General features: G+C 43.3%; 3 protein-coding genes across 6 annotated transcripts in view; 2 read left to right on the top strand and 1 right to left on the bottom strand.

Annotated features, from left to right (window-relative positions):
* The first annotated feature begins 1351 nt into the window (after positions 1-1351).
* On the top strand, positions 1352-7806 carry dnajc9 (DnaJ (Hsp40) homolog, subfamily C, member 9). The gene is made up of 7 exons (XM_080021803.1): positions 1352-1428; positions 2336-2516; positions 3350-3490; positions 4502-4672; positions 6385-6468; positions 6620-6703; positions 6855-7806. Exons 2-7 carry the CDS (start codon positions 2343-2345, stop codon positions 6975-6977), a joined length of 777 nt encoding a protein of 258 aa, XP_079877929.1. The 5' UTR covers positions 1352-1428; positions 2336-2342; the 3' UTR covers positions 6978-7806.
* A 103-nt stretch (positions 7807-7909) lies between these two features.
* Positions 7910-13777, bottom strand: nudt13 (nudix (nucleoside diphosphate linked moiety X)-type motif 13). Of its 4 annotated transcripts, none has more exons than XM_080021800.1 (10): positions 13763-13777; positions 13462-13561; positions 12789-12902; positions 12038-12180; positions 11665-11772; positions 11070-11176; positions 10157-10282; positions 9699-9810; positions 8909-9093; positions 7910-8373 (listed from the first exon to the last, which is right to left on the bottom strand). In XM_080021800.1, exons 3-10 carry the CDS (start codon positions 12866-12868, stop codon positions 8173-8175), a joined length of 1062 nt encoding a protein of 353 aa, XP_079877926.1. In that variant the 5' UTR covers positions 12869-12902; positions 13462-13561; positions 13763-13777; the 3' UTR covers positions 7910-8172. The 4 variants fall into 4 exon arrangements, with proteins under 4 accessions (XP_079877926.1, XP_079877925.1, XP_079877928.1 ...); XM_080021799.1 differs by having other exon boundaries at positions 13499-13561; positions 13763-13771; XM_080021802.1 differs by having other exon boundaries at positions 8909-9066; positions 13499-13561; positions 13763-13771.
* Positions 13778-16150: 2373 nt separating this feature from the next.
* LOC307245576 (poly [ADP-ribose] polymerase tankyrase-2-like) overlaps positions 16151-27945 on the top strand; it is a gene marked incomplete at both ends in the record, with an annotated part of 36557 nt that continues 24762 nt past the window's right edge. The window contains 10 exons of the mRNA XM_080021220.1: positions 16151-16454; positions 22203-22318; positions 22751-22859; positions 24418-24513; positions 24979-25015; positions 26143-26218; positions 26353-26447; positions 26660-26726; positions 26831-26908; positions 27139-27247. Of these exons, the coding sequence (XP_079877346.1) occupies positions 16151-16454; positions 22203-22318; positions 22751-22859; positions 24418-24513; positions 24979-25015; positions 26143-26218; positions 26353-26447; positions 26660-26726; positions 26831-26908; positions 27139-27247 (1087 nt within the window). The remainder of the gene's footprint in view (positions 16455-22202; positions 22319-22750; positions 22860-24417; positions 24514-24978; positions 25016-26142; positions 26219-26352; positions 26448-26659; positions 26727-26830; positions 26909-27138; positions 27248-27945) is intronic.

Genomic DNA, 27945 nt, shown 5'->3' with positions numbered 1-27945 from the left:
GATCTTTGTCACCGTGCCGAATTAGAACATACTCTCTTTATTATTACTTTTGTTAATTGAAAATTGACATCACTGGTGTGTGGATGTCATGGATGGAAGACAAATTAAATGTGTATTCAGGGCAGTTCCAACATGCCGTCATCTAAGTTTAATCCAGATAGGTCCATTGTTGAGGAATAATTGACTAAAAGGACATTTTTTATCATCGCTCATATGATAGCATTGCAGTCTAGGGACTGGTCAACAATCGGGGCCTCACCAACATAGCAGCACGTGCAGCTGTAAATTAAGTCAGAACTTTATGGATGTCATGGATCCGACGATCCCACAGACAAAATGAATAACATATGTATTCTGGGCAGTTCTAACATGGCGTTGTTTGAGTTTCATCCAGATCAGTTCAGTATTGTGGAAGAAGTTTGTGATCAACAATCGGAAACCTCACCAAGATGGAGCCATGCACAGACTGATAAATCCTTGCGCATGTACACAAGTTGACGGAGTAAACACATTGCCGTGCACAGATATAGTCGCAATTGAACTTTAACTCAAGTAATATAAAATACCAACTCTTAACAATACAAAGCCACAAAGTGACAGGTATAATTTTATTACTATTCACCTTATTTATGTTTGAGAAAAATGGGTTAAAGTATTACCAGAAGACAACTGGATTACACAAAGCGCAGTATGTCAAATGTCATTAGCTTCTGAGGACAACTGACACGCACCAGAGTCAGTTCTACAAAAAAAAGCAATGACATCACTGTCAGAATTTATAGATATTCCAGAGACATGAATACAAACTTCCCGAATTCTAATTACTGGTAACAATAATTATAAGCAATTACATAATACAAGGAACATGTATTTATTGTGTATGTGTTTTGAAATATTTTCATTATTTCTGTGTTTTGGGCGTCGCGCCACTACACACAATTCATTTCATTATATATCCTCTACAATGTGAAGTCAGTTAAACCACTTACCTCAGTTTATTTAGGTATAGGTTTATAAAACGCATTATTATAATGAAGGCGGTTTTCCGTTGATTTACAAAGTGCCGTTCAAGAAGACTGTTTTCCCCAAATGGAGTAATAATCACGATAAATAATCGGGATCACAGTGTGAACTAAAATAATCACTTATTATTATGAGTATTGTTATTATTATGATATGTTATCCCGAATTGATCTCAAAGCAAACATTTGTACCAAATAACCGAACTACACAGACAGCATAGCCATAGACACGTCAAGGCTTGAATTACGCGTTTGAACGGCGCACTCCGGTCCAGCAGGTGGCGGTATAACACCGACACGCGCCCGCCAGCCGCAGCGGAGCGAGGCAGCGAAGTCGAAGCGCACTTTTCGCGGCTCCAGCGGCGAGCGGGTCGAGGGGGCAGCGCGGGCGGCCTCCATCAAATGAGTAGGTCTCGTCCGTCCCTCGCTCCTCTCTCGCCGGGTGTCGGGGGAACGTGTGTTTTTTTTCCCCAGCCGCGTGGAGCGGAGGCTTACGCCGGCTTGGCGGAGCGAGACCGGAGATGTTTGTTTTGTCGCTCAGTGCGAATGGAAACACACCGCAGTAGCCGCTTCGTGGTGGACACCCGCTCATTAACGCTGATATCTGATCGGCGTCATGTCTTGCTATCTGCATCTCTTGGGGGGGGGGGGGTAAAAACAACATCCAGTCAATGGTTATTATGAGGGTTGTTATAATAATGATGATAACGATGGAGGTCAGGGGAGGAGGCCAGGCTGGTTAAATCTGACCAGACGACCGCGTCCGACGCGGGAATAATCCGTGAATAAACGGCGTCGTTTTGTGGCACTTGCTATGTTGTTGTTGTTATTGTCCGCTTTCGTCTTTTTATTTATTTGCTTTTATTCAGTGGCCCTTTATGGCCTATGCAAAGCCCCTTTGAACTGTGTGTGAACCGTGCTGTACAAATAAACTTGGCAATGCCTCATGCAAATACCTATTATATTCCGTTAGTTACTGGTTCGACAGCTCTACTGTTGACTTAAAGGCTTGTGCAGCTTCATTATTATTCCCAAAAGTGAGAGAGGCTGAGAAAGTACAATACGGCTTTTGACATTTTATATGATCGATTTCTAGGTGTATTTATATATTGTATTTAATACAGTATGTTATTCTATTATTAGAGTGATATTGGAGTAAGGAAAAGAAAGGGTGGGGGGGGATATTAAACCATCAAAATGCATAAATTCCCCAATCAGTACAATCTACATTTGATGTTCATGTGATGTTTAATATGGCTCGACTGAAGAGGCTGTACTTTAATCACTACGTTTACTCATTATTGTTCGCGCAGAAGGACAATGGGTTTGCTGGACCAATGCCGGGAGCTGTTCGGAACAAACAACCTCTACGAGGTGATGGGCGTGGGCAAAACGGCGTCGGATGCAGACGTTAGACGAGGATACTACAAAAGCTCCCTGAAGGTGCACCCCGACCGGGCGCCCGACGACCCCCAGGCCACCGCCAAGTTCCAGGTAAGTCATAGCATTACCCCAGGTAAATCTTTGCCATTCATTTCGGTGCGACTTAGTCGTTGGGAAGTTAAGCTGCTGTGATATCCTGATACACAGTTTTCCATTCTAAATTAACAAGGAGAAGACATGACTCAAAAATTCTCCCCAAAAACGGTCTGAAATATTAGAAGCAAAAAAAAAAAAGCTGTTATTTTTCTTTAGTATTAACATTCTTTTTTTGTCTCCACATATTAATGGACTGCATTTATAATGCGCTTTTCCAGTCTTGCAACCACTCAAAGTGCTATACAATACACGCCTCACATTCACCCATTCACACACAACTTCATACATTGATAGCAGCGACAACCATGCAAGGTGCACACCAGCTCATGGAGAGCACTTTAGGGTTCAGTGTCTTGCTCGAGGAACCTTCTGATTACTGGACGGCCCGCTCTACCTCCTGTGCCGCCGTTGCCCTAACATTATTGATAATGTTAGGAATATGTCCTCGCTATTCCCAGTGCAATGTCTTTTTCTGGTTGTATCTGTTTCTCCTCTTTATTTTTCGATGCCAAAAATGTCAGCGTCAACGCTGGAGTGGCCTAGATTCTATGAACGTCAAATTTAAGAAAAACATAGTGAGGCGAGGTTCTTGATTTAACAGTGGGACACATTTAGGAGGAGCTATGGAGCCTTTCTCCCTGTAATCGTGTATTTCGCTACTCGGCGGAGAAAAGCCACTCCGCCAAATTCTTGTTCTGTGTGGTGTTGTGACAGAATGTACTCATTGTAAGTCGCTCTGGACAAAAGTGTCTGTTAAATGACGTATGATGTAATGTGTGCGCGTGAAGACCTTGGGAAAGGCGTACACGGTGCTGAACGACAAAGACCAAAGGGCCGTGTACGACGAGCAGGGCGTCGTCTGCGAAGACTCCGACGCCTTAGACCAAGACTGCAACTGGGACGAGTACTGGAGGCTGCTGTTCCCAAAGGTAACACACACACACACACACACACACACACATACACTCATGATGCAGTCCCGCCCAAATATCGCAATAACGTAGAAAGTGTCCCCATTACGCGAAGAGACTTTTGGTTTCATTCAATTTCAATAAATACATCTACAATACATTTTTTTTTTTTTTTTTTTTAAACCTCTATTTGTTTTCTTTGGAGAAACTGTGAACCTTGAATGCCGGAGAAGGAGCAAGTTGCGCATGGGCGTTCACGTAACGTGCACACAGCCACACAGTGTGCATTACAATAACAGGATAAAATAGATAGAAGCTTACAAAATGCACAAGGACAACATTTCAATGAGGAATTATAAATAAGGGGAATCATGAATTTGTTTTTATATGTGTGAATCCTCCGGAACGGTTCCTCCAAATAAGGCAACTAAAAACCGTGTAGGCAGGGGACACGGAGAACGACTCGTAGGCTATTGGAGATGATTTTCTGTGCATAACGCATGTTATGCACAGAAAGTGCGTGATCGGGTAGAGAGTAGGAGAAAGTGTCCCCATTACACACGGTTTCGTTCCATAAGCAGACATGAAATAAAATGTTCTATATCTATGATAAAAACACACCGTTTTGGTGAGGCGATCATGGGCAACCCATCACTGGTGCCACTAGCCAGCAAATCGTCGGTGCCGTCGGAGCTGCAACTTAACCACAATCCACACCAGTCATCTTCTCCCTTGCTTTTGCGCCGCTGCGCACATACGTCCACATGTATTTGTAAGTGAATGAGCTCCGTCCGTCGCTCCCCGCGATATTTAGATACTGTGAAAATATTGCGATTTTTGAATATTATTGACTATTGGCCCAGGCCTAACACACACACACACACACACACACACACACACACACACACACACACACACACACACACACACACACAGTAGACATTTGGAAAGGGTTTCACCGATGTAACGCTGTGGTGATCTCATCGTGCGGTATCATCCCAGTGGCTGATTCCCGAGATGTCTTCTCAGATCACCGTGCAGGCCATCCGGGACTTTGAGAAGACTTACAAGGGCTCGGCGGAGGAGAAGGAAGATCTTCTGAGGACGTACACGGAGAGCGACGGAGACATGACGCGGATCATGGAGTCTGCTCTCTGCGGCAGCCAGGAGGATGAGCCACGCATCAGAGAGATCCTGCAGGTAAAGGAGGGCATTTTAAGATAGGAAAATGGCACATATAGGATAATAGGGCACAGTGAACACACATCAGAATTAAATATTTGCGGTGGGTATTTGACAGAATGTTTAGTAATTCCAAAGATGTGGAACCCGACCATCACCGACGGGCTGCGGGGCATTTACCACCGGACTGTTAGAACACCGGCGCGTTTAGTTTCAGTAGCTTTCTGTGATCTGCTCCGCAGCGGAGCAGCAGCAGTACATTAAATACATCTAGAGGTTTTTTTTGCTTGGTTTGGAGAAAGGATCTCCCTGTCAGAACAACTGAACCGTGCGTTACGGCCCCTACTAAAATACACTTGAATATTAAAAATAATAAGGCAAACAAATTTGAACGGGGTTATAGGGGAATCTGCAGCCCTACCAGCGGATCTCGACCACTCCAGTATGGCGGACACGCAGATGCACAACGCAAGAGTCGACGCACAAACGTGAAAGTAGTGGAATAAGATAGTCAACGATGGTCCAACAATGGCATAGCTGTTGGGGGGGGGAAATAGTTTCAATGTGGAGAATCGTGACAACCGTAGTAGGTACTAACCACTGCACACCAGGAACACCCCAAAAGACCTGTCATTTTGGAGACGCTCTGACCCAGTCGTCCAGCCATCACCATTTGGTTCTTGTCAAAGTGGCTCAGATCCTTACGCTTGACCATTTTTCCTGCTTCCAACACATCAAACTTCAAGAACTGACTGTTCACTTGCTGCCTCATGCATCCCACCCCTTGACAGGAGCCACTGGAACAAGATGAGCAATGTAATTCACTTCACCCGTCAGTGGTTTTAATGTTGTGGCTGATGTGTATATCATATCAATACCGTGATACCACACTAGAATTTGGACTTTGGTTAGCCTAATATCACAATATAGTTAAATGTTGACTTGAAGGCTGTGTCTGAAATTCATAAATATCTTATGATAGAACAGATAGTAATCACCCAAAATCTGGTCTTAATTATCAAATTAAGGTATTTGTAAAAAAAAAAATATTAGTATGTTTGATTTTGTCAATATCACCCAGAAACACCTGGTTGGTTCTGGGATGGTTCCCTTCCCAGAATTTTGAGGTTGGGGCCAGCCTTCATGGTCTATCAGTGGTTTTGTCGACATAACATCATGTCAGGGTATAACATTTCCTAGTTTAAATGAATGGTGATGAGAAGACATGATTGGAATTTGACCACATTATTAATTCATGTCTAAAAGTTAGGGAGCTTTATTTTCAGTGTTGAAGCCATATCGGAACAGGATACGTTTTACGGGGGAGGCATGGATGGATGACCCATGATCTGCCCATGTGGGGAAGGTGTGTGATTAGTCATTTCCAACATGTAGTTGCTAATGCCAAGGAGACACTACATGACTTTGAAAGTTGTCAGATCGCTGTACTGTTCACACTACACCACTCTGTCTTGTGATCGGGAATCTTGCGGCCGTTGTGGTTTTCACACTGCATGACTGATGGGTGACAGGGGGGTCACAAATTACAAGATCTTTCACCAGGAGGAATCCCACACGAGTCTGTCGGGTCTCCAAACATCGTTTTGTTGTTTTGAAAACGCACGCGAGACGTGACACCGGAAATGACGCGATGCCGTGTGCGGGGCAGGATTGTTTATTTATTATTGGATTCCTGATCACTGTAAAAAAAAAAAAATCTGCCTCTCCAGGGCGCCATCGACGCCGGGGACCTTCCCGCTCTCAAAGCCTTCACGCATGAGAGCGCCAAGAAGAAGGCCATGCGCAAACGCAAGGTAGGAGCGCCACACGGTCATTTGGAGGTCGGACGAGAGAAACGTTCTCCGTCTCTCCTCCAAGAGCAGTACCCCGCTTTCTGTTCGTCCCTAATGTTTACCAACCTGAATGGAAATGACGTCATTTTTGTGTGCGCGCGCTCACGCCCAGGCGGACAAGGAGTGTCAGGAGAGCGATCAGATGAAGAAGGAGATGGGTTTCGGGGAGGAGGACAGTCTGGCCACCATGATCCAGGTACCAACCGTCCAGATGTATTTGTGTACTGTGCAGATTAGGAGGCTTAAAAAATGTTCTTTTGCCAATTTCTCTTGTTCTCATTTAGTGTTTTGTTTTTTTTTGTTTGTTTTTTTGTTTGTTTCTACCTTACGTCGTCCTCCACCCGAAGAGGAGAAACTCCTCCAGAGAGAGCAGGTTCAACTCACTGCTGGGGAGTCTGGAGGAGAAGTACTGCCAGAAAAAACCTGCCGCCTCCTCCTCCTTAAAGAAGGGGAGCAAAGGAAAGAAATGAAAGACTCTGGAAGTTCTCCATATCACAGACTATCTGCTTCAATTCCTGCTGTAACGAGGGACATTTATTAAGAGGAAGGAACCGATGGCGATGCTCTCCAGACAAAGGGATCTCTCGCCTGGGGAAACTAAAAAAGCTTAAAGAAATTTTTGTACTAACTTGCCAAAATGTAATAAGCTTGACCTTCGTAATAGCACCCCTATTTTGAAATAAAACATCTTTGCTGTGATACGTTGCTTTTGCCACATTTTGTAATAACCTATTATATAATGTTTTTGTTGTGAGCCCTTGTGGCACTATATAAGTCAATCAATTTAGGTGTGGTGTTGCAATCAATAAGTAATAACTGTCAGATTATGCAACTGGCTATTACAAAACACAGCAAAACTTACATAAAACTGCCTTCAATTTTTTTTTTTTTTTTTTTCTTTTCACAATCTGGGTGTAATTCCATGCCAAAAGTCAAATTATATTACATTTTGAGAGTGGTTGGTGTCCAAAATGTTTTTTTGTCACCAAGAGAATGAATTTCCCCATGGGGATCAATAAAGTGTTACTTTATGTCAAGAGAAGGAGGATTTAGGAATCACTTTTTTGTTTCCACATGCTCAACATTCCCCCTATTCCCAGCTGAAAGCTTCCAGTGCTGTCTTGTCAGAGCACCTCCACTGGCACGTTCCCCTGAGTGCCTTGCTCAAGGGCTTACAGGCAGCCTTATACCGGGACTTTTTCGAAATGCTTCAAACAAAGAACTTATTGTGAACATTTACCAAACACTGTTGTAATTTCTTTTATGTAATTTGATGTGAATACATTCTATGTACTTCGACTGTTGCCGTTCTGTTGAATTGTTTATTTACTTTACCGAGGGAACGTGTGGATGTTTGTTCTGAAAAGTTCAAATGGCGCTTCAGCAACTATTAATAATTAATATTGTGAAATGGAGTTAAATGTATTACAAAGGAGTCATTGAGGGTGAGACAAGTTTGGGCTTTTTGAAGTTTTATTAGTGGTGCAATTGTGATTTGTACATAGGATCACTGGCACATTAGCAATGGTAGTTAAGTCATTCAGATTTAAAATCAGGAGGTAGTTTCTGTAATATAAATTGAAAACACTAACTAGACCCTTGTCATTTTAATCACTCTTAACTTAACTCTGATCCTTTCTTCATCAAAGTGGAACTGCCTGAGGGTCATTTTGCCGCCCTGGCGAGCAGCTGGTTCTCCGCCCACTCCCTGATGAGGCGGTGGGCGACGGCGTAGCGTGGGGGGACCCAGACAGTTAGGGGGTCTCCTCTGGGATTCCTCGGAGGGGTCTTGACCTTCAGGGCGGCGAGGATCTCCTGCAGGGTGAACCACCTGGCGTCTTCCAACTCGGTGTGGTCCACGTTCACCTAGGAACACATGGTAATGTAAACTACAGAAGGGTTCTTCTATCGTTTGATATAATACAATTATAATATTTAAATATATCTAGAATATTGTATCAAGGTATCTGGGAAAAACTACATCTGCACGGCAAAAATTAAGTATTCATTTTTCGGGCATTGTTTTCTTCTAAATGAAGAGGAAAATGTTTACAAATGTATTGATTAAAAACAAAATAATGAGTACATGTCCAGTACCCAGAAAAATAGGCAAAAGATATAGAATTAATAACACATTTTAAGCTCAGACGGAGCAATAATGTGGTAAACTTGATTTTCACCACAATGAACATAAAACATAAGCTACGCCTAAAAATCCACCCACTACATTTAATTTGCTGGACCTGGAGGTCCAACTGAGGAGTGGAACCAGCTGGACCAGTGCATGGCCGGAGAGAAACCCCGGCAGGACCCGTACTTTCTGAACCTTGAGTTTTGCCCCCTTTGCGTTGATGAGCCTATCGACCGCCTCCTGGTTCTGGACCCGTCGCCCCACACTGACCTCCTTGGCCTTGTCAGGGCTCACGGTTGCGTGGCAGGCCACCATGAAGGAGCTTTGGGGGAAGGGCCAGTGCTGGGAGCCTGAGTACTGGATGCTCTCCACCTCCAACCCGACCTCCTCCGCTATCTCCCGACGCAGAGCTTCTTCCAGCGTCTCGCCTGGAAGGCCAGAGTGAAACAGACCGGCTCCACAAAAGCCGTAAAACATTCAACTACGCCGGTGGTTCTCAACCGGTCCGGTCGTAGGATCCATGTTCACAGTGAGTCCTTTAGTTACGACTAAAACATGAATTCATGTGGAAAGTGACGATCTGACAACTCGACTTTATTGATACTTTTACATTTGATTCAACTTGACCTGGCAAACAAAAACTGTGATGGGGTGACCTGTGGGACGTTTATGCTATGAGGTCAGGAGTTGGAAACGGTGTTTCAAAATAAAAGCACGGCATCGGAAATTCGGTCCACTATACATAAATATACAGTATATATTTTTGAAGAGGTGGACGTATACATATGTGGTCCACTGGAGAACGACCTGCAGCCCAGGCTTGGGAACCACCAGTTCAGAACCACGTTTTTGATCCGATCTACATTTTCAGTTGTTGCAGATCCACATCCAACAGCCTGTCTTGTATTTGTTGGTTAACTTAATTGTAATCTTACAGTAATGGCAGCCATGTTGACCTAAACATTTTAGACAGTCCTCTGTCTATATAATGGTTCAAGGACTGAACTTTATTTAAATATCAGATTGCATATGTGTGTGTGTGCTTGTGATGACCACTGACCCATGTCACAGAAGCCGGCCAGAGCGCTGTACATGCCCCGTGGGAAGGACGCCTGCCTCCCCAATAAACACCGTTTGCCATCAGACATCAGGGTGATGACCACCGGAGACATCTGGAATCAAACCAGTTAGCCCTCCACCCGGCATGAAACACCACCCACAACACATACAACCATACATACTGTGTATACATGCAAAAATATATCTACAGTGCACATATACAGAATATAAATATATATATATTTTTTTTTTTGTCGCATTTGGTGATTCTACGTCCATTAATCTCCAAACATTTTATATTATTTTACCAGCTCTGTTGTCATTTTTTGTAAATTTGTGTGGCAGAGAATTTTTTAAGTGCTTTGTAAAAATAAATAGAAAGCTTCAGTCTCCTGATGAAGGCTGTAGACCTACACGACCTTAACTGTTGACAAGGTGCTTTTTTTAAGAACCTAGTACCTTTGGGTAATATACGAGGCCGTTGCTCCGACAGACCCTCTGGCTGCCCGCCTGGTTCCTGTGGGTGGGCAGACCGCTGGCGCTGCAGAAACCGTTTCCTTGGTGCCACCGTAGTAGAGCCTGGCCCTGGAACACACAACATGCACTTATATGATCCCATCGGGCGGTATGGAAGAGTTTATATATCATCATAAATAGGGAGTTTCGCACAATATCTGTCTTATGAGTTCCAAATGTTGAGGAACAATAAGAGGGTTGAATAAAACATTTAACAATTGCAGTATAGCAGCAATTGGGTAATGAATTGAATCACACCAAAACTCTTGTTTTCCAATAAAACTACATTTCAAACCTACTATTGTGACAGAAGTCAGGATATGTCATCGCTGACTTTGGCTACAAACAGTATCCAATGAAAAGTTAATGTACCCGGGATATATCATGAAAAAAACCTCATATTTATTGTCTTTACCATGTGTGTACAACCCCCATATAACTTACTGTATAAGGTATAACCAAACCTAGGTAAGTCCTAGGTTTGGTTCCTGCACCGTTAGAGGCACCGATTAGGGGCCTTTCTTTGTGGAGTTTGCATGTTCTCCCTGTGCTCGGATGGGGTTTCCTCCTTGTAACATCAATATGGACCCCCACCAAAGACATGCAAAAACATCTTCGTTTGACCAGAAGTGGACATTTAAAATTGGTCCCCTGGAACGTCTCTGTATGCTGCCCACTGATCCCGGCTGCCCCCAGCGGAAGGACAAGACGGGATGGGTCAAAATCAGTGAACAAGATTCACCGGCCACCAACTAAAAAAAGCATGTGTGTGTTGGTTGCCACAGGAGTGCATGTGTAGTGGTGTGTGTGGCGTGTGACGAAGAATCTTATCTTACGCAGGACATGCTATACCCACTCTGGCCACCAGGGGAGCCTCTGCTGCACTCAGAATGAAGAAAGCCTTCCTTAGGTCCACAAACTTCCCTTCACACACCTCTTCCACTGCGCCTTGGTCCAACCCGCCTACGAAACAGACATACCGTGATGCACAGGAAGAGGAATAATAATAAATAACACTGCAGGCAGCAATACACAGGGTGCAGTTTAGTCGTGTTGGGTGCGTTTTACAGTTTCCCGGGTTCTCTGGAATGCAGCGCGATTTTCCGAGTTTACTTAAACCCCCGCTCCCCGGGGAGGAGCCGTGGACTGAGCGCTCGCTGAACCAGTGAGGCCCGTGCAAGGGCTGCTATAACCTAGGTCTAATTATATCTGCGTTTGTAACATAGACTCTTATTGAAACTTGACTGATAAGGTTCAAATTTGTCCGGTAAAATAAATTATTTTGAGACACCGGACCCAGTTTTACAATGGCGTAAAAGTGCAATTGCACTCAGAAATTGTAGGGACGCCAAATTCCAAACTGTACATAGTGCTGCTTTAATGCTCAATATTTGTTAATTTTTTTTCCATTGACAGAGATGATAATGGATCAAAACAGTCGGTTTCCCTACCCAGATCCAGGCAAAACAGGGCGTCGTTCTCTCGGCGACATGTGATCAGCACTGACTCCTTCACCCTGGACGTGTCTGTACCGAGCCTCTCCAGAAGCCCCTGCACAGCTAGAAAAAGGTTGTATTGTGCTAAAAACTGTATGAACTACAAATCATAAAAATACAAAAATTTGAGTAATTCAGTATGAACAAACACTTTAGATAGGATTTTTTTCAATTTGGCCGTTGGCCCATTTTTATTTTTACAAATTTTAAGACCTTAAAGCATTGAAAGATGACACAGCACATGATACCAAATGATACCAAACCCCCGATTAGAAAAACAAAAAACCATGGGTATTAACAAAAATATCAGATAGAAATCACTTCATACCCGTGGTGCGCAGGAGTGGCAGTTTGAAGGCACCCTGGTCCGTCGGCCGCAGCAGAGGAGCCAATCTGTGGTAAAGCAAAATGTCTCCAGAGCTCAGAGCGCCCAGACAGGCCTCGTCGCTCTCCTTCAGTCGGTTCGTGTACCTGAGGAGAGAGGTCAGAAAATCTCTCATTCCGTCAACCTACGCCGCTCGGTTTAGGAGACAAAATCAATACAGCAACAAAGACACAATGGAAAAGGTGTTGTTTGACATGATGCTTTTTTATTTGCCAAAGATTGAACTAATTGAGGCAAAAACCGTACATTTTCAAAGCATTCTCAAACTGAAAATGATATATAAATTATATGTATTCTCACCCCCCCAAAAGACATTTGAAATAAATAACAATAATACCTTCATATAATTCAAAATAATAAGTCAAAAAATAATTTAAAAGAATTAGACGTTAAAAGAAATAACTTAATAACTTTGGTCATACCGCCCACCACTGGATCTATCCATGACTTTTCCTTCATCTATGTTGATATCAATTATAAATCAGTGTGAGTTGGACTCATTTAATTGCGTTGTTTTTATTACTGAACAAAACATGCAATCAGCCAATGCAATTTTGACATCATCCACGGCATCAATAAGGCATGGGAGGTGGGCGTGACGTCACAAACGGCTGACGTTAAAACCCCACAAATGCTGGTATGTGTTGTGTTTTAGAGTTTCCTTTTCTGTATGTTCTCCCACCACTGAACACACCTCATCCGGGCTACATAGCTGGAGCGGGAGCGACAGAGCGATTTGTGGAGGGAGAGGAGACTTCTCAGTGACTTCAACATGGGCGCCGGACTGGAGCACGTACCTTCTGCCACACTGGGAAAAGCCAAATAAAGATGAAAAGCATGATGATCTGCTGAGCATAGTGGATTTAAGCTGACATTTTACCAGATCTAAGGGGAAATAAGCTGTTTTCGACAGGTCAAATATGAGTGTAAAAGCAAAGGCAAGATAGGCTCACAATCACAATAAGTAATGAGTAGAAATGTATTTATTTTTCTTTTTTCACAAGTAATCGAGTAGGAAGACAAGACAAGTACTCCTCACTTAACGACCAAGTTCCGTTCCTAGAACCAGGTCGTTAAGCGAATTGGTCGATAAGCAGGACCCACGTTGTTTCACAGTAAGGGGGCGTGGCGATCGCGAACGCTAGTGTTGTGAATACTGAAAGACTGCGGGAACGAGACTGAGAACGATGAGACGTATACAGTGTAAATAGTGTATAAAGTGTATGCAGTACATATAGTGTATATCGTATATTTAGGGTGATGCGCGATGAGATGCTTGACGCTGAGACGTATTGTACGCAGCGCACAATACAGACTGGTCAGGGAGCGCTGGTCGTAAGTCCGAACGGTCGTTAAGTGAGGAATACCTGTAGCGATTTCATGGCCGATTCGGGGCTTCCGTACCATAAGCACAGGAACCTGGCCTGGAAAACGACAAAGATGGCGCCCGGCTTGTTGCTCGACCTCCTGTCAACAAGGACGGGTTACAGTTTTTTCAGCCGCACAAGCAACGCGCAATAAACATTCCGACATTCTATGTTATAGCTGGGAACAACCGCTACTCAAATCACGAATAAAGGGGTTTGGGTCATCATGTATGTCATCATAATCGTGTTTCGTTGAACAAAACATTGCAGAATATAATGTTGTAAAGTTTGGCTACGCAACCTGCGCGATCTCTTCTTTGATTTTTATTTGGCGGATGGCGCCGTGCGGCGTTACAACGCACACCGCCGCCCAGTGGATGGAGGGCGCAGTGCCATGGGTGTAATATTTAACATACATATCATATCATAACATATCATATCATATCATAACATATCATAACATATATCATATCATATCATAACATATCATATCATAACATATCATAACATATATCATAACATATCATATCATAACATATCATATAATATCATATCATATCATAACATATCATATCATATCGTCACCTTCCTAAAATAATGGCATAAGTCATTTTTTCAGGTTTTTCGGAAAACACAAAAAACTGGACCATACATATTGTATTTATTAATGATTTCATTCAAATAGATTATGACAATAGATGATTATTGACATACTGAGGAGGTAGGCGATTTTACCAGAGGTGGCCAGCATCACGAGGAGATGATTTTGGCAAAAAAAAAAAAATTCACTTTTGTCAAAAAATGACTTATGCCATTATTTTAGGAAGGCGACGATATCATATCACACATATCATATCATGCTGTATTTATGTATTGATTCAATCTATTGCTTGGAGGACAATAAACAGAACCTTATTCTGTTCCACGAGGTCCTGCAAATGATCTGATCAGTACTATATGATGACAATGGGTTTTTTTCAATTAACTATATTTAGTGCTTCACTATGATAAACATTCTCTATTTATTTAAAGCCTTTTGATAAAATATGATGATATGTTGCCCGGGTGTCACATCAAAGAGTATGTATAAAAATGAGTCTAGAGCGCTGTATAGCATATCAATTAAAAAACAGTTGAATGCTATTTATTTGATATGCCTTTGTGTTACACATTGCATGACTACAGCTGAAATAGCGTTCTTATTTTCAATGTTTTATGCATAATTAATATATCAATTTGCATTAATGAATACTTTTTTTTTAAGAATTTTGAATTAATTAATACGTAATTTGCAGAATAGATGAGCATCTACTTTTATAATCAATCCAATCAGTACCGTAATCACATATATGACCAAAGAAAATCTATAACATTTCTATATGTTTTTCATTTCCAGATTTACACAGTTTTGGGAACATGTTGTGTATATTTTGACATTTGGCATTTTGGTTTGAATGGCTAGATTTAGTGCAATACCGCAAACTATCTATTTTCTTTAACCCTATTGTTGATACAATGTTGTATCAAAAGTCATCTCCAATCACCGTTTGAAAACGTTCAATCAGCTTTTGCATATTGAGGAATATTTTCCCCACATTTTTGTGACGATTATTAATGCATTATTCGTCTTTCGATTCGTGTGCCTACTAACGTTGCGTTGTACATTTAATCAAAGTGTAATAATTGTTGCGCACTAGTCTTCATAAACACGGTGTCAGCATGTTCTTTTACGGGTATAGGAGCTCCAAACCTTTGATCAAATTCTTGGAAGAATAAATGGCATGATGGATTTTATGATAATAATAACAATGAAAAGAATAATAATAATAATAATAATAATAATAATAATAATAATAATAATGACGACGACGACAAAAATAAAAATAATATAAACATTATTATTATTATTATTATTATTATTATTATTATTATTACTGGCAGCAGTAGTGGTAGTAGTAGCAGTCGTGTTTAATAAAACATTTGTTCCGAATGGGAAACCATTATTCAGTATCTGCATACAACGAATCTTAATTGAAATAGTTCTTAGTCAATAACGCCCCTCCACTTTGATCAGTTATATCACATCATCAGATAATTGTGATTTATTTTTGCATCACCACAAAGTGCATTTCTGCGCAAATTCAACTCAGATCCTCCTTTTGTACCGGCCAACCCCCCCCCCCCAAAAAAAAAAAACGCCGTCTGCGGAATTTGCAGTTAATCGGTGCGTCCGCGCAACGTCTACGCACCCGACGCTCGGGCGGAGTTTAGCGGTCGGATTGTAGAAATGGATGGGGCACAGAGGAGCCTCCACCCGCTCAACGCAGACAGAGGTGCGAATCAAGCGCTCCTTTGTAGCGAAACACCTTGCTGGTGCGTCTGAAGGCGGAGGAGGAGGCGGAGGAGGAGAGGAGACCCTCGGTCAGTTCACCTATTACATAATCGATGTTTCGGGGGTTTAGCTTGGCATTCGTCGACATTTGAATAGAGTGTTGATGGAACGAGGGGCTGATATCCTTCCGATAGGGTGCGAAACGTTAACGTTGCCAAGAATCAATCCGTTGAATTCATCGGCATAAAAAAAAAAAAAAAAAAAAAGAGTCGTTGTATTGGACGCGGGACCGCGCGGATGATTACGGTCATCATATAGACCCCGGGTGATTAGGTGCGGTCAACGGTAGATTTGTGTATGGCCTCGGTGGCCCGGGGGTGCTGGTGTCCCTCCGCCTACTACCCGCGCTACAAGCCACACTGGGACCACGGCGCGGCGGCGGCGGTGGAAGGGCGTTCTCCGCCGTCCATGTCGGGGCGGCGGTGCTCCGGAGTGTCCGTCTCCCCGGAGCGCCCCCGGGGGACCGGGGAGCCCAGCCGGGAGCTGTTCGAGGCCTGTCGGCACGGCGACGTGGAGCGGGTGAGGAAGCTGGTGACGCCGGAGAACGTGAACAGCCGAGACACGGCGGGGAGGAAGTCCACCCCGCTGCACTTCGCTGCCGGTGAGGACCAGCGTGCACACACACACACGCACGCACGCACACACACACACACACACACACACACACACACAGACAAACATACACACAATTATAGACACACCCACACATCCATAAGCACACACATACACACAGAAACATCAACACACATACAAACATATCCAAACACACAGACACACACACACACACTGAGCCTTCTCCCATGATTCTCCCGACCCAGCGTGTGCAATGTTGCTCTCAGGTCCGTAACGTGCTGTGTTTTTGCAGGGCTAGCACGCCTCCTCTCCTGCCCTAAAGAAGCTCAAAGGGGAGAAAACCCCGTGGAGGCCCGGGGAACCCCTCGCACCGCGAACAACAAGCCGTCCAACCGCTTGTCCCAATTAGGGCTATCGTCGTGCACCAACACCCGAATCATCTTTTCTCAGCGTTTTATTAAAGCGCTCCACCTGGCCGTCTGTCTGGGGATCTACGAATTACTGGGCGGATGCCCAGTTATTCGTAGTGTCCCGAAGTGTACGTGACATAAAGGTAGTGCCCTGGTCAGTCAGGAATTCCTTCTGAATCCAGACTCGGGAGATGAGCTGAAATAAGGCCTGCTCTACATTACACCCGTGAGCACTGCGGTCTAACGGGTGGATGGGTTCTTCGAATCGGGCCTCGACTCGGGGGAGGGAGGCCTCAACAACGCTCTAGGCGTCGCCAGAGGATTGACCAACCGGCACTCAGGACATACGGCACACCACTTGCGTATGTCTACCCAAATGCCCGGCCAATTAGACCTGGTCTTTATCCGCTGCAATGTTTTATCGTGTCAGAGGTGACCGGCCATCGGGGTATGGTGGGCCCTTCGGAACCAGCAAATTTTCTCCACCGACTGTCAAGGCTTACTTTATACAACCTACTCCCAATTGTGTTAAACTACTAAAAATTGTGTTTTGTCTCGCGACTGTGCTAATGGAAAATCGTCAATGGGGAAGACTAATGGGTCTGGGGAAAATCCCACTTAGGATTCCCCAGATCCCGGCCCCGTTGTGTCTGCCGAGGTTCCCTCCGCGTCCCTCCACTTTCGCGCTCGCTCACCCCATTTCAATGTATGGTGGAACCGGAAAAAGAAAAATAAGAGTTAGTCAATCCCATTATTTTCCACACATACACATGTTGTCTCTTGAGTTATTTCCAAATTATTTCAGACCTTTTAATTCATTCTAATGATAATAATGCTTTATTTAATTGTGTATATAATAATTCTTTAATTATATTTACTTTGTTATTAATTAAATGAAAGTAGGCCTGAGTGATCGATATTTGCCTAGAGTCCCGGGCTCTGTCTCTGCTCTGTCGGATCTGCTGTCACGTCCAGGCAACTCTGGACTTTAGTTGATCGACTATCGTTCGGCAGCGGATTTCTTCCGGTTGGTCCCGGACTGCCACTGTGCACACAACCTGAACGCAAAGAGGTCTAACAAAGTCAAGATAGAAATCCCATCCTCGTCGCCAAATAATTGTCATGGAAATTCCACTGCATGGTCGGTGAGATCAACCCTTGCTATCAGAACAAAACTGAAACTCTTGTTATGTTAGCTAGACTGTACTTTATTTCGCAAAATAGGAGAAAGATGAAGTGATGCCCTTGTCCGGAGAGAATTTTATACTTTCTTAAAGTTGGGCGTCGTCTTGTGACCATGCCCCCAGTCACATGTCTTGTTCTTCATAATAATTAGCAGTTATGGTCAGAGCGCTTTCAGGCGCGTTCACAGCTTACAATCTTTTCGTGCACATGCATGATAACTATCGCAGATAAGACAGGCACATCTGGCAGTTCTTTTCCACTCCCATGATTTTGTCTTTGTAGTAGATAATTCATAACTGAAAGTAGATAATCAATATCTAAGAGTAGAAAGGGATTTCCTGGATGTCTCCAAACTTAACATTTACATTACATTCACATTTAGTCATTTAGCAGACGCTTTTATCCAAAGCGACTTACAAGGGAGAATAACATTCAAGCTACATTGCAACAGAAACATTAGTGTAACAATAAATAAATACTGCTAAGTAGTGCTAAGTTAGGAGAGGAGGTGCTCTCTGAAGAGCTGGGTCTTCAAGTGCTTCTTAAAGACAGAGAGGGAGGCCCCTGCTCTGGTGGTTTTTGGCAGCTCTTTCCACCAACGTGGAACTACAAATGAGAATAGCCTGTTGTTGTTGCCGTGGCTGTGCAGCCGGCAGAGCCAGGCGACGCTCATTTGATGATGGTCATCAGGCAGGAAAGACAGATAGAGTTGAGTATCATCCGCATAGCAGTGATATGAAAAACCATGTGAGCGGATGATGGTGCCCAGCAAGGTGGTGTATATGGCAAAGAGGAGAGGTCCCAGCACAAAGCCTTGGGGCACCCCTGTGGTGAGGTGGTGAGGCACAGACAACTGGCCTTGCCATGTCACACTGAACGAACTGCCAGTGAGGTAAGATTCAAACCAGGAAAGTACACTGCCAGTGATGCCCATACTTGAGAGTATGGACAGAAGAAGGCTGTGATTTGACAGTGTCAAAAGCAGCTGATAAGTCTAGCAGAATGAGAACCGAGGATTGGGCAGCAGCTCTAGTAGTTTTTAAGGCCTCCGTCACAGACAACAGGGCTGTTTCAGTGGAGTGCCGCTTTTTAAGCCAGATTGAAGTGGATCAAGAAGGTTGTTTCTTGACAGGAATTCTGTAACCTGTCTAGACACCGCGCTCTCAATGGTTTTGGAAAGGCATGGGAGGAGTGAGACCGGCCGATAGTCTTCCACTCGAGTGGGATCGAGTGAAGGTTTTTTGAGCAGTGGTGCTACCCTAGCCACTTCGAAAGCAGAGGGGTTGGTGCCAGAAGTGAGGGAAGAATTAATCAAATGGGTGATTGCCGGTGTGACAGTCACTGATATGGCTTGAATGAGGTTAGATGGGATCGGATCTAGCGGAGAGGTAGTAGGACTGCTACGTGCTAGTAGTTTAGATACCTCACTCTGAGCGAGAGGGGTAAAACCAGGGAACAATGAGCCTTGAGCTGGAGTAGACAGGTTGTGACTTAGTTGTTTGGAGAATTGGCTGCTGATAGCTGCCACTTTGTCAGTAAAAAAGGAGGCAAAGCTATCAGCAGTGAGGTTGGTAGCTGGAGGAGGTGGTGGAGGGTAGAGCAGAGACTTAAAGGTGGAGAATATCTTGCGTGTGTCCGTGGCACCGTTGATCCTGTCGTTGAAGAAAGCCTTCTTAGCAGGAGTGATGCTGGAAGAGAAGGAGGACAGCAGTGTCTGGTGGCTTGCAAGATCTTCAGTCGCTTCAGATTTGTGCCATTTCTTCTTGGCTGCTCTGAGGTCAGTGCGCGATTTCCGGAGGGTGTCACTCAGCCACGGGCGCGACTGGGTTGATCGAGCAGGTCTGGTGGATAGTGGACACAGCCTCTCCAGACATGAGCTCAAGGTAGAGCAGAGAGAATCTGTGGCATCATAAACCTGTAGAGAGGAGAAAGTGCCATGAGGCTGAAGAGGAGAGCACAGAGGAGAAGTGGGTGGGAGACGGGTTGCAGAGATTGTGGTGGATGGAAGGGTTGTTCTGGAAGCTGAACATTGAAGCGGATGAAGAAGTGTTCTGAGAGATGGAGATGGGTGACCATTAGGTTGTCTGTGGTGCAGCTCCGAGCAAGAATGAGATCAAGCCCTTTGCCAGCCTCGTGAGTCGGTGGAGTCGGGACCTGTCTTAGGTCGAATGAGCGAACCAAAGACAGGAAGTCAACCTAGCTCGCACTGTCCAAGTGGATGTTCATGATCTTAAGCCTCTAGCCTTACTTTAGCACTTACTAGTGTGTGCGAACACCATATTGTCTTATGCCTACACACTGAAGAGGAAGAAGCGAATGTGGTAATGCCTTCACGAGCTGGAAACAAACAAGGTCAATTACTCAAAGGATAGCGCAACCGTCCTCTCACCCTGTGCGTAGAAGGAATCCTTTCCCTTCTTGTATTGAGTCATGTTGTGAGCATACTGTAGGTGTGAACAAGCATCAATTATTGAATTTTTCTATCACAACACACACACAAACATCTGCACGCACCCCGAAACACATACATACTCAAATACGGAAAGATATGCACAGACGAGGGATGCTAATTTAGAATTTTCTTTCTGACCGATAGCCGACTCTCGTTTACTGATCATAAACCATTGTCCGACAATATTGGAATATTAGGGCACTGTCCCCCGAAAAAGTATTTTTTTTTATTGGACTTTACAAATTTTAAATAAGGGGAATCATAAATCTATTTTTATACGCAAACACAGCTCTCTTTGTGCCTCAATCGCTGAGAGCCCTGGAGCTTTTGGAGCCGTTGGAGCTGTTCCGTATTTAGAGCAGTTCCTCCAATAAACAACTAAAATCAGTGTGTTTTTAGTTGTTTTATTTGCTGCCCGTGCCCCCCCAGTTGAATGTTCCAGCCAAATCCGATTGGACTGACAAAATTCTGAGTCAGGTACAGTCCTCGAAATAATTAATGATAATCGGGGACACATAAAAAAAATCCCCTGATTTTAAATGGACTGTCCCTCCCAGTGACGACAGAGCCACTGAAAAGTTTTGTTTCCCCAGAAGCCCTTGAACATAGGATGGAAGACTGCCAATGATGATAACTAAACAGTGATTATTGTGTTTGTATTTCATATCACTCCTGTAAATTTAACCAGCAAAAAAATGAAATACAAAGTTGTTGTTTTTTTATTTTGTTATTTGCGGTGATGATGGTAATGAGATCAACCCGAGGTCCCATGGCTGCGGGGTTTCGGTAATCGTCACAGTCCTAGTTGCACGTGTCGTCCCCATGAGTTGGATTTAAGCAATATATTGTATAGCCTTTTTTCTATAGGCTTTCCAATCTATTTTTTCTGTTTTCTCAGGGTTTTTTTTATTACTTTTTTTAACAATACATTTTTAACTAATAGTATTAAAAATTCTCATTGTCCATTAACGGTTAAACATCTATTTATTAACGTCCCTAGCACATATTCACACACACAGAAATACACGCACACACGCATTCACAGACCCCCACAACCAATAATTGAAATAAACATGGCATCATATTGAATGCTGGATTACAAAAAAAGTGTACATTTACAAAATCAGAATGCAATATTATATTTGCTTAACATTTACCCCTAAATTTAGTTAACAAATTAAGTATTAATTCAGTACTCCATTTGCATTTGCCCAGGGATTTGACTTGACATTTCATCATGCTTTATGATCATCTGCACATTGAGAATCGATGTAACATAGCAGCACTTAACTTCAGTGACTGATAACAGCCTATCCGGCCTCCTATAGCATAGATAAAAGTTATGACCCCTTTTATCAAAAATGAAACTCATCAAAATTAGCTTCACTCAAAACAAAGTGAATAATTCATCGTTGGGACACAGGGCTAGACAGAAAGACGTCTGTGAGCCAGACATTATGAATTATAGACTAGATGGATTATCAATGATTTGTGACCCAAAGAAGTATAGTCAGTTAGTATAGTGCTTTTTGGCAGGAGTGGATTCTCTCTTTCGCTCTCCCCTCCTCTCTGTCTTATCTGTGATTTATACGTCGGTCTATATTTATATTCTCCTTCTCGCAATGTTTCTGGTCCCCTCTCTCATACTATTTTTATCCTCAATCTCTGAATCTCCATCCCCTCCTTCTTCTCTCCCTTCCCTCCGCCCTCCCTCTCTTTCTTTCTTCAGGTTTTGGGCGTAGGGACGTTGTGGACTTCCTGCTCCAGAGCGGAGCTAATGTCCATGCCAGGGACGACGGAGGACTCATCTCCCTCCATAACGCCTGCTCCTTTGGACACGCCGAGGTAGGCTGAAATATTGAAATATCACTGCTCTGTCAGAGTGGATTAAAATCTACACGAAAGACATCTACATTTAACAGATGCTAGCAGCAGCATAAGGAGAAATATTGAGAGTTGGTCGGCCGCCTACTAATACCCCTGTCTACAACAAAACATGTAATCAAATGAAAGCATGCAGAACAAAATATTCCTTAAGCCGTAGGGTGCAATTACAGTTTTTGTAAGTGAGTATTTAGCAGCTTTCTTATTGCTTATACTTTTGTCCATGAAGTTTGAATTTGTAGCTCTGCGACAAAAAATGCCAGGAGAGCTCTGGGAGCATATAGTATGTAACTTCATTCAAGTATTAATTCAAATTTTTATGTGTTTATCTTTAATTGAACAATCCACTCCCTTGTTTGAAAGAAATCTATTTTATTCTGTTATTTTGTTTAGGTGGTTAATCTATTGCTGCATCACGGGGCTGATGCTAACTCAAGAGACAACTGGAACTACACTCCCCTGCACGAGGCAGCTATCAAGGGCAAGATTGACGTCTGCATAGGTACGAACACACATACACGACATAGCCAAAAGTATGTGGACATCCATTCTAATTAATGGTTTGGCTATTTCAGGCCCAGCCTTTACTAACAGGTGCATACAATCCAGCATTCAGCCATGGGATCTCCTTAGACAAAATTTGCAGTGGAATGGGTTGTGCAAAAGAGCTCAGTGACTTTCACTGACTACCACTGTCATAAAATGCCGCCTTTCAAACAAATCAGTTCTTCAAATGTCTGTGCTGCTAGACCTGCCCTGATCAACCGTGAGTTCTGTTATTGTGGAAACTTCCAGGAGCAACCACTCAACCACGAAGCGGTGGGCCACACAAGCTCAGAACGGGACCCCCGAGTGCTGACGAGTGTTGCTTGTAAGAATGGTTTGTCCTCGGTTGCAACGCTCACTACCGAGTTCCAAACTGCATCTGGAAGCAAACTGGGATTCTACCGCCCCGCAGCCACGCACAAGCCTAAGATCGCCATGCATTACTATTACAGTAGGGTTCGACCGATAGATCGTATTTCCAATATGTCGGGCTGATATTGGTGTTTTATTAGATATGGGATATATCAGCAATCGTCAATGTCATAAACCTCCGATATGAAAAATAATGAAAAGAGTCTCTCAGTATGGCTGGGCCGCGGACCGACTTTTAACGGTATATCATATTTTCAGACAAGATATAAGATGAGACAATACAGTTTATGTCGATATAGTTTTATGTTGCGTTTAAATACTGTATAATGTATTTAAGAGGGAAAGAGGGTGAGTCGGCTTACGCGAATTTGGGATTCTTTTTTGTGAAGTCACCAGGTTGCGTTTTTTTTGGGCGTGTTTGTATGGGTGCCTGTTAAGAAATTCTGACAAGAGACATAATTTTTTTTACATTGATGGTCGCTATCTTCTCCAATGCCGAGGTTCCCAACCACCGGCCGGTTGCAAGCTCATTTCCTGGTATGACAACGAGTTTGGCTACAGTCACCGTGTCGCCAACCTGCTGCTGTACATGCACTCCAAGGAGTAGGCACTTCCTGTCCAGTAAAGGAAGTCATTAGAGGGACCATCCCAACCATCCTCCCACCCTCTGTTTTACACCTAGACCCACAGCACCATCACAGCCCTTAGCGCTACCCTGTACATAGGCAGCAGTCACAGTATGTTCGAGTGTTCTCAATTTATCTGTAGTTTTATTTCTTTATCCTCATCACTGCTAAGCCCGGTGGCAATTGCCCCACGGACCGGCACGAGTCCGCGGGGTATCTGCCACCGGGCCATGAGAAGGCAGGCCAGAACATTTTCAGAAGCGATCCCCGCACCCCGGATCGGCTCCGTGAAGCAGCTCCACGAAGCATCTTTGCACATTCTATTTATGAGAATTGATAAAAAAAGTGAATTAAATCATTTATTTAAAGGCAGTAACGTAATTATTATTACATTATTATTACTACAAGTACATATTATTACGCCTGTAACATGCACATGTCATATACGCTTGCCGACTGCCAGTTTGATATTTAGTGTCTGTCTGTCTGTCTGTATGTCTGTGTGTGGTGGTGTAGTTTTGCTGCAGCATGGAGCTGAGCCAACGATACGCAACTCAGATGGCAGAACCGCTCTGGATCTTGCCGAGCCATCCACTAAGTCAGTGTTGACTGGTGAGGAACACATACCAAAAACAAGGGGTTTATGAATGGGTTTGTGCGTAAAACACCATAGCAGACTTGGTGTAAAAAGACCTTGAGAATGTGAAAATATTGTGTTTACTATGAGATGCCAATCCATAAATTTTAGGATTACAAACCTGAACTCATACTGGAGATGTTTTTGTAGCACTGCACTACCTGTCATTCATGCAGTTTTATAGAAATGTACAAATGGCAGCTTCCCAGTAACAACACAGTTAGTCTTGGCCACTGGGTGCCTCAAATGCACCTTGATAATATTTGTACTCATATATATGTCTATAACCTATGAAATAATCAGTCCATTTAAGTGTATAATCTATTTTAGTGTATTTCTGGACTAGTAATTCAGAAACAGGCATTGTGTACTAACACTTAACACCTATTGTCTGAAGTCTAGCAACCCTGAAGTTATTAAATGTATGTGTTTTTACACAGGGGAATACAGAAAAGATGAGCTTCTGGAAAGTACAAGGTACAGTGACCAAAATAATCTTAATCCCATTAAATGTCATGTGTTTTAAATAGATAGAAATAACATTGACCATTTAGAAAGTTAATGGCTTTTCTGACTTTCATAACCTGCTTGCAACCAGCTTAGTAGGTGGGTATTCTGTGGCTTCCATCCCTACGTGCACCCATGCTTGCACTTGCGCACTGCTACGCCATGCATAAGTGATCAAAAAGTAGCAAATACAAGACTCATCATAATAAACTTAATTCTTTCTTAAGTGCATTTCAAGTAGATTTATTTTTTTTCATTTACAGAGCAGTAAGGCAACACTTCCACATTCATAATTAGTTGTAATGGTTCAAAGGTATAAGAGGTGTTCAAATTCTGAAACACTGTAGGAACATACAGTTCTTAGCATGTTAAACATTTTATAAATCCACAAGACCTCCTGAGAAACTGTGTCAGGTTTGATTATTGGATACCCCCTGGCAGTGAAATAAACCAGTACTAGCCTAAACACGCTGTAGCTTTTGAGCTAGACCTGGTCATATATGCCACGTGTGTAGAAAAAATGGTGAAATCCACCTTTTTCAAATCAAGTTTTCACAAATATAATAGAGGGTTTTAATTGGTGTTTATTATAAATACAATAACACAAACCATTTACAGTGTGTTTTTTTTTTGTTTTTTTTTTAAGTTCAGCCATACACACAAGACACAAGTATGTCACTGAAAGATGCAAAGTTTTTGAACGCACCATAACGTCAGCTGCTGTGACTCGGCTGCTAACTTCAACGTCGTCATGAATTAATACTTTCAATATGACTTTTGAACAACAATTATCTACGTGGGGGTGGTCCCATGTGAAAGCTCCGCGTCGACTGCTTTTCTCTGCCGTTAGGGCCATTTTATAGACACTGTTACGCATCTCTGGGGTATTCAGTAAATCCCCCTGCCCAGAGGTGCATACACGGAGTATATCTGCGTAAACACACTACTCCACTGCATCTTCTTGAGTCAACTCAAGTCATTCATGGCCTCTTGCCTGCTCCTCTTGTCTCGGACCTTCCTACATCACATTGTGATCTTAACTTTTTTTCCAATCCATTTTTTCCAATACATGTCAATGTATGGCTTCACGGCGATAGGAGCGGTAATGAGGAGAAGCTGATGGCTCTGCTGACTCCTCTCAACGTCAACTGCCATGCCAGCGATGGAAGGAAGGTCAGCGTGCCGCTGCCATCCGCTTTTATTTTGAAATGACCAATCTACTCGGTTTCCTCTTTTAAATCTGTCATTTTGTGCTTGTTGTCTAAATAAGTGACTTTCTGTTTGTGCTGTGAACTTGCTTTTTCCAGTCGACCCCGTTACACTTGGCCGCGGGCTACAACCGCGTAAAGACCGTGCAACTACTACTGCAACATGGGGCTGATGTGCACGCCAAGGACAAGGGGTGAGTGTGTGAGTGTGAGTGTTTACACGTATATAAACAGCATTTTCATCCTTACCTTATTCCAAACACAAATAAGGCTGTTGTTGTGTGCTGATCACGGGTTTTCCAAGCCCTGTCGAATACAAACAATACAGCGTATTCATCAGTTCTTCCCGAAACCAAGGCAATAATGGCCGCGATTGCTGTCTGATGCACTCTGTCCTGCAACGCAGGGATCTTGTCCCACTGCACAACGCCTGCTCGTACGGGCACTACGAAGTCACCGAACTGCTGGTCAAGGTAGGCTGCTCATAAATCACTTTCTCTGTTGCATTTCTATGTAGAGAAGACTCAATTTAATTGATCTGTCTGTCTCACTATCACTCTATCGCTCTCTCTTTAAGCATGGAGCGTGTGTGAATGCCATGGACCTCTGGCAGTTCACATCCCTGCATGAAGCTGCCTCCAAAAACCGCGTTGAGGTACTCTGCTCTTTGCTTGACCCGGCCTTGAATGTGCATTTATTTGAAAATATTGACATGATGTTGATTCATGATTGTAATATGATTGGATTTTATTCAGAAAATGGTGATTGGCTGGTCATGATTTTTTCAGATCTTCCTGTTAAAAACGGACTCTGTCTCCTCCTCCTCTATGAAGGTCTCAGTGGAGGAGCTTGCTTAGTCGTGTCCTGTCTTGTCCTTGTATCCAGGTGTGTTCCCTCCTGCTGAGCTACGGAGCTGATCCCACCTTCCTGAATTGCCACAATAAGAGCTCCATCGACCTGGCCCCCACCCCGCAGCTCAAAGAGCGGCTGGCATGTAGGTCCTCTTTCATCTGTCTATGGCGCGCTCTCGGCCAGCTTCTTTGTTTATATGCAAATCAATGTAGTCTGTCTGCGTGTTTTCAGTGTTGCTCACTGCCCACAACCACCTCCAGCATACACCCACACACACACTACTTTGACATTTTGTTGCTTTGCTCCTATTGATTTATTGTGTTGTCATTGCTGTTGTTTTTTTATTTTTATTTTTTAAAGTTTCATGTGATTGCTGGCGTCATTCAAAGCATGGAGAGATCAGTCAAGCTCCATCTTAATGAAAACACTCCCCTCCTATCACAGTTAGTCTTCACACTTGAAGGTTTGAGCCTTGAAGTTTTACAGAAGACCAGTTGCTGTCCGAGTAGCCATCTTACAGTGCATACTGAAAGAACCTTAGCGAGAACATACTTGTATGGAGGGAAGCCACTCTCTATACATAGAAGTTCCGATTTTGTAAGGCTGCACTAATTCAGTTACACCTAGAATACCAGCTCTGTTCACCAGAACAAGCTCAAGTTTCACTTGAGAGTGAAACTTGGAAGTGAAACTGAAAGTGAGAATTATAAGGAGGGATGCAAGGTCATTTTTGAGATTTGGCGAGATTCTGTTATTACATTTTCCTACTATTTTTCCGTTTGATTTGTGTTGAAGAAGAGTATGTTTGGAGTTGTGAATGGAATTGTCATTTTATTCGGT

The sequence above is a fragment of the Zeus faber genome (genome assembly GCF_960531495.2).
Source record: "Zeus faber genome assembly, chromosome: 20".
Taxonomy (NCBI): domain Eukaryota; kingdom Metazoa; phylum Chordata; class Actinopteri; order Zeiformes; family Zeidae; genus Zeus; species Zeus faber.
The sequence above is the reverse complement of the archived record's forward strand: the minus strand, read 5'-3'. Positions and strand labels throughout refer to the sequence as shown.

What these genes read in the sequence shown, in the direction of transcription:
- dnajc9 (XM_080021803.1), top strand. Translation starts at nt 2,343, where the DNA reads ATGGGTTTGCTGGACCAATGCCGGGAGCTGTTCGGAACAAACAACCTC. An exon ending in AGGCCATGCGCAAACGCAAG is followed by an intron (nt 6,469 to 6,619) that starts GTAGGAGCGCCA and finishes GCTCACGCCCAG; the next exon opens with GCGGACAAGGAGTGTCAGGA. An exon ending in GTCTGGCCACCATGATCCAG is followed by an intron (nt 6,704 to 6,854) that starts GTACCAACCGTC and finishes CTCCACCCGAAG; the next exon opens with AGGAGAAACTCCTCCAGAGA.
- nudt13 (XM_080021800.1), bottom strand. Translation starts at nt 12,868, where the DNA reads ATGTTGAAGTCACTGAGAAGTCTCCTCTCCCTCCACAAATCGCTCTGT. An exon ending in AGCTATGTAGCCCGGATGAG is followed by an intron (nt 12,181 to 12,788) that starts GTGTGTTCAGTG and finishes CTCTCTCCTCAG; the next exon opens with GTACACGAACCGACTGAAGG. An exon ending in GCCTCGTATATTACCCAAAG is followed by an intron (nt 9,811 to 10,156) that starts GTACTAGGTTCT and finishes GTTTGATTCCAG; the next exon opens with ATGTCTCCGGTGGTCATCAC.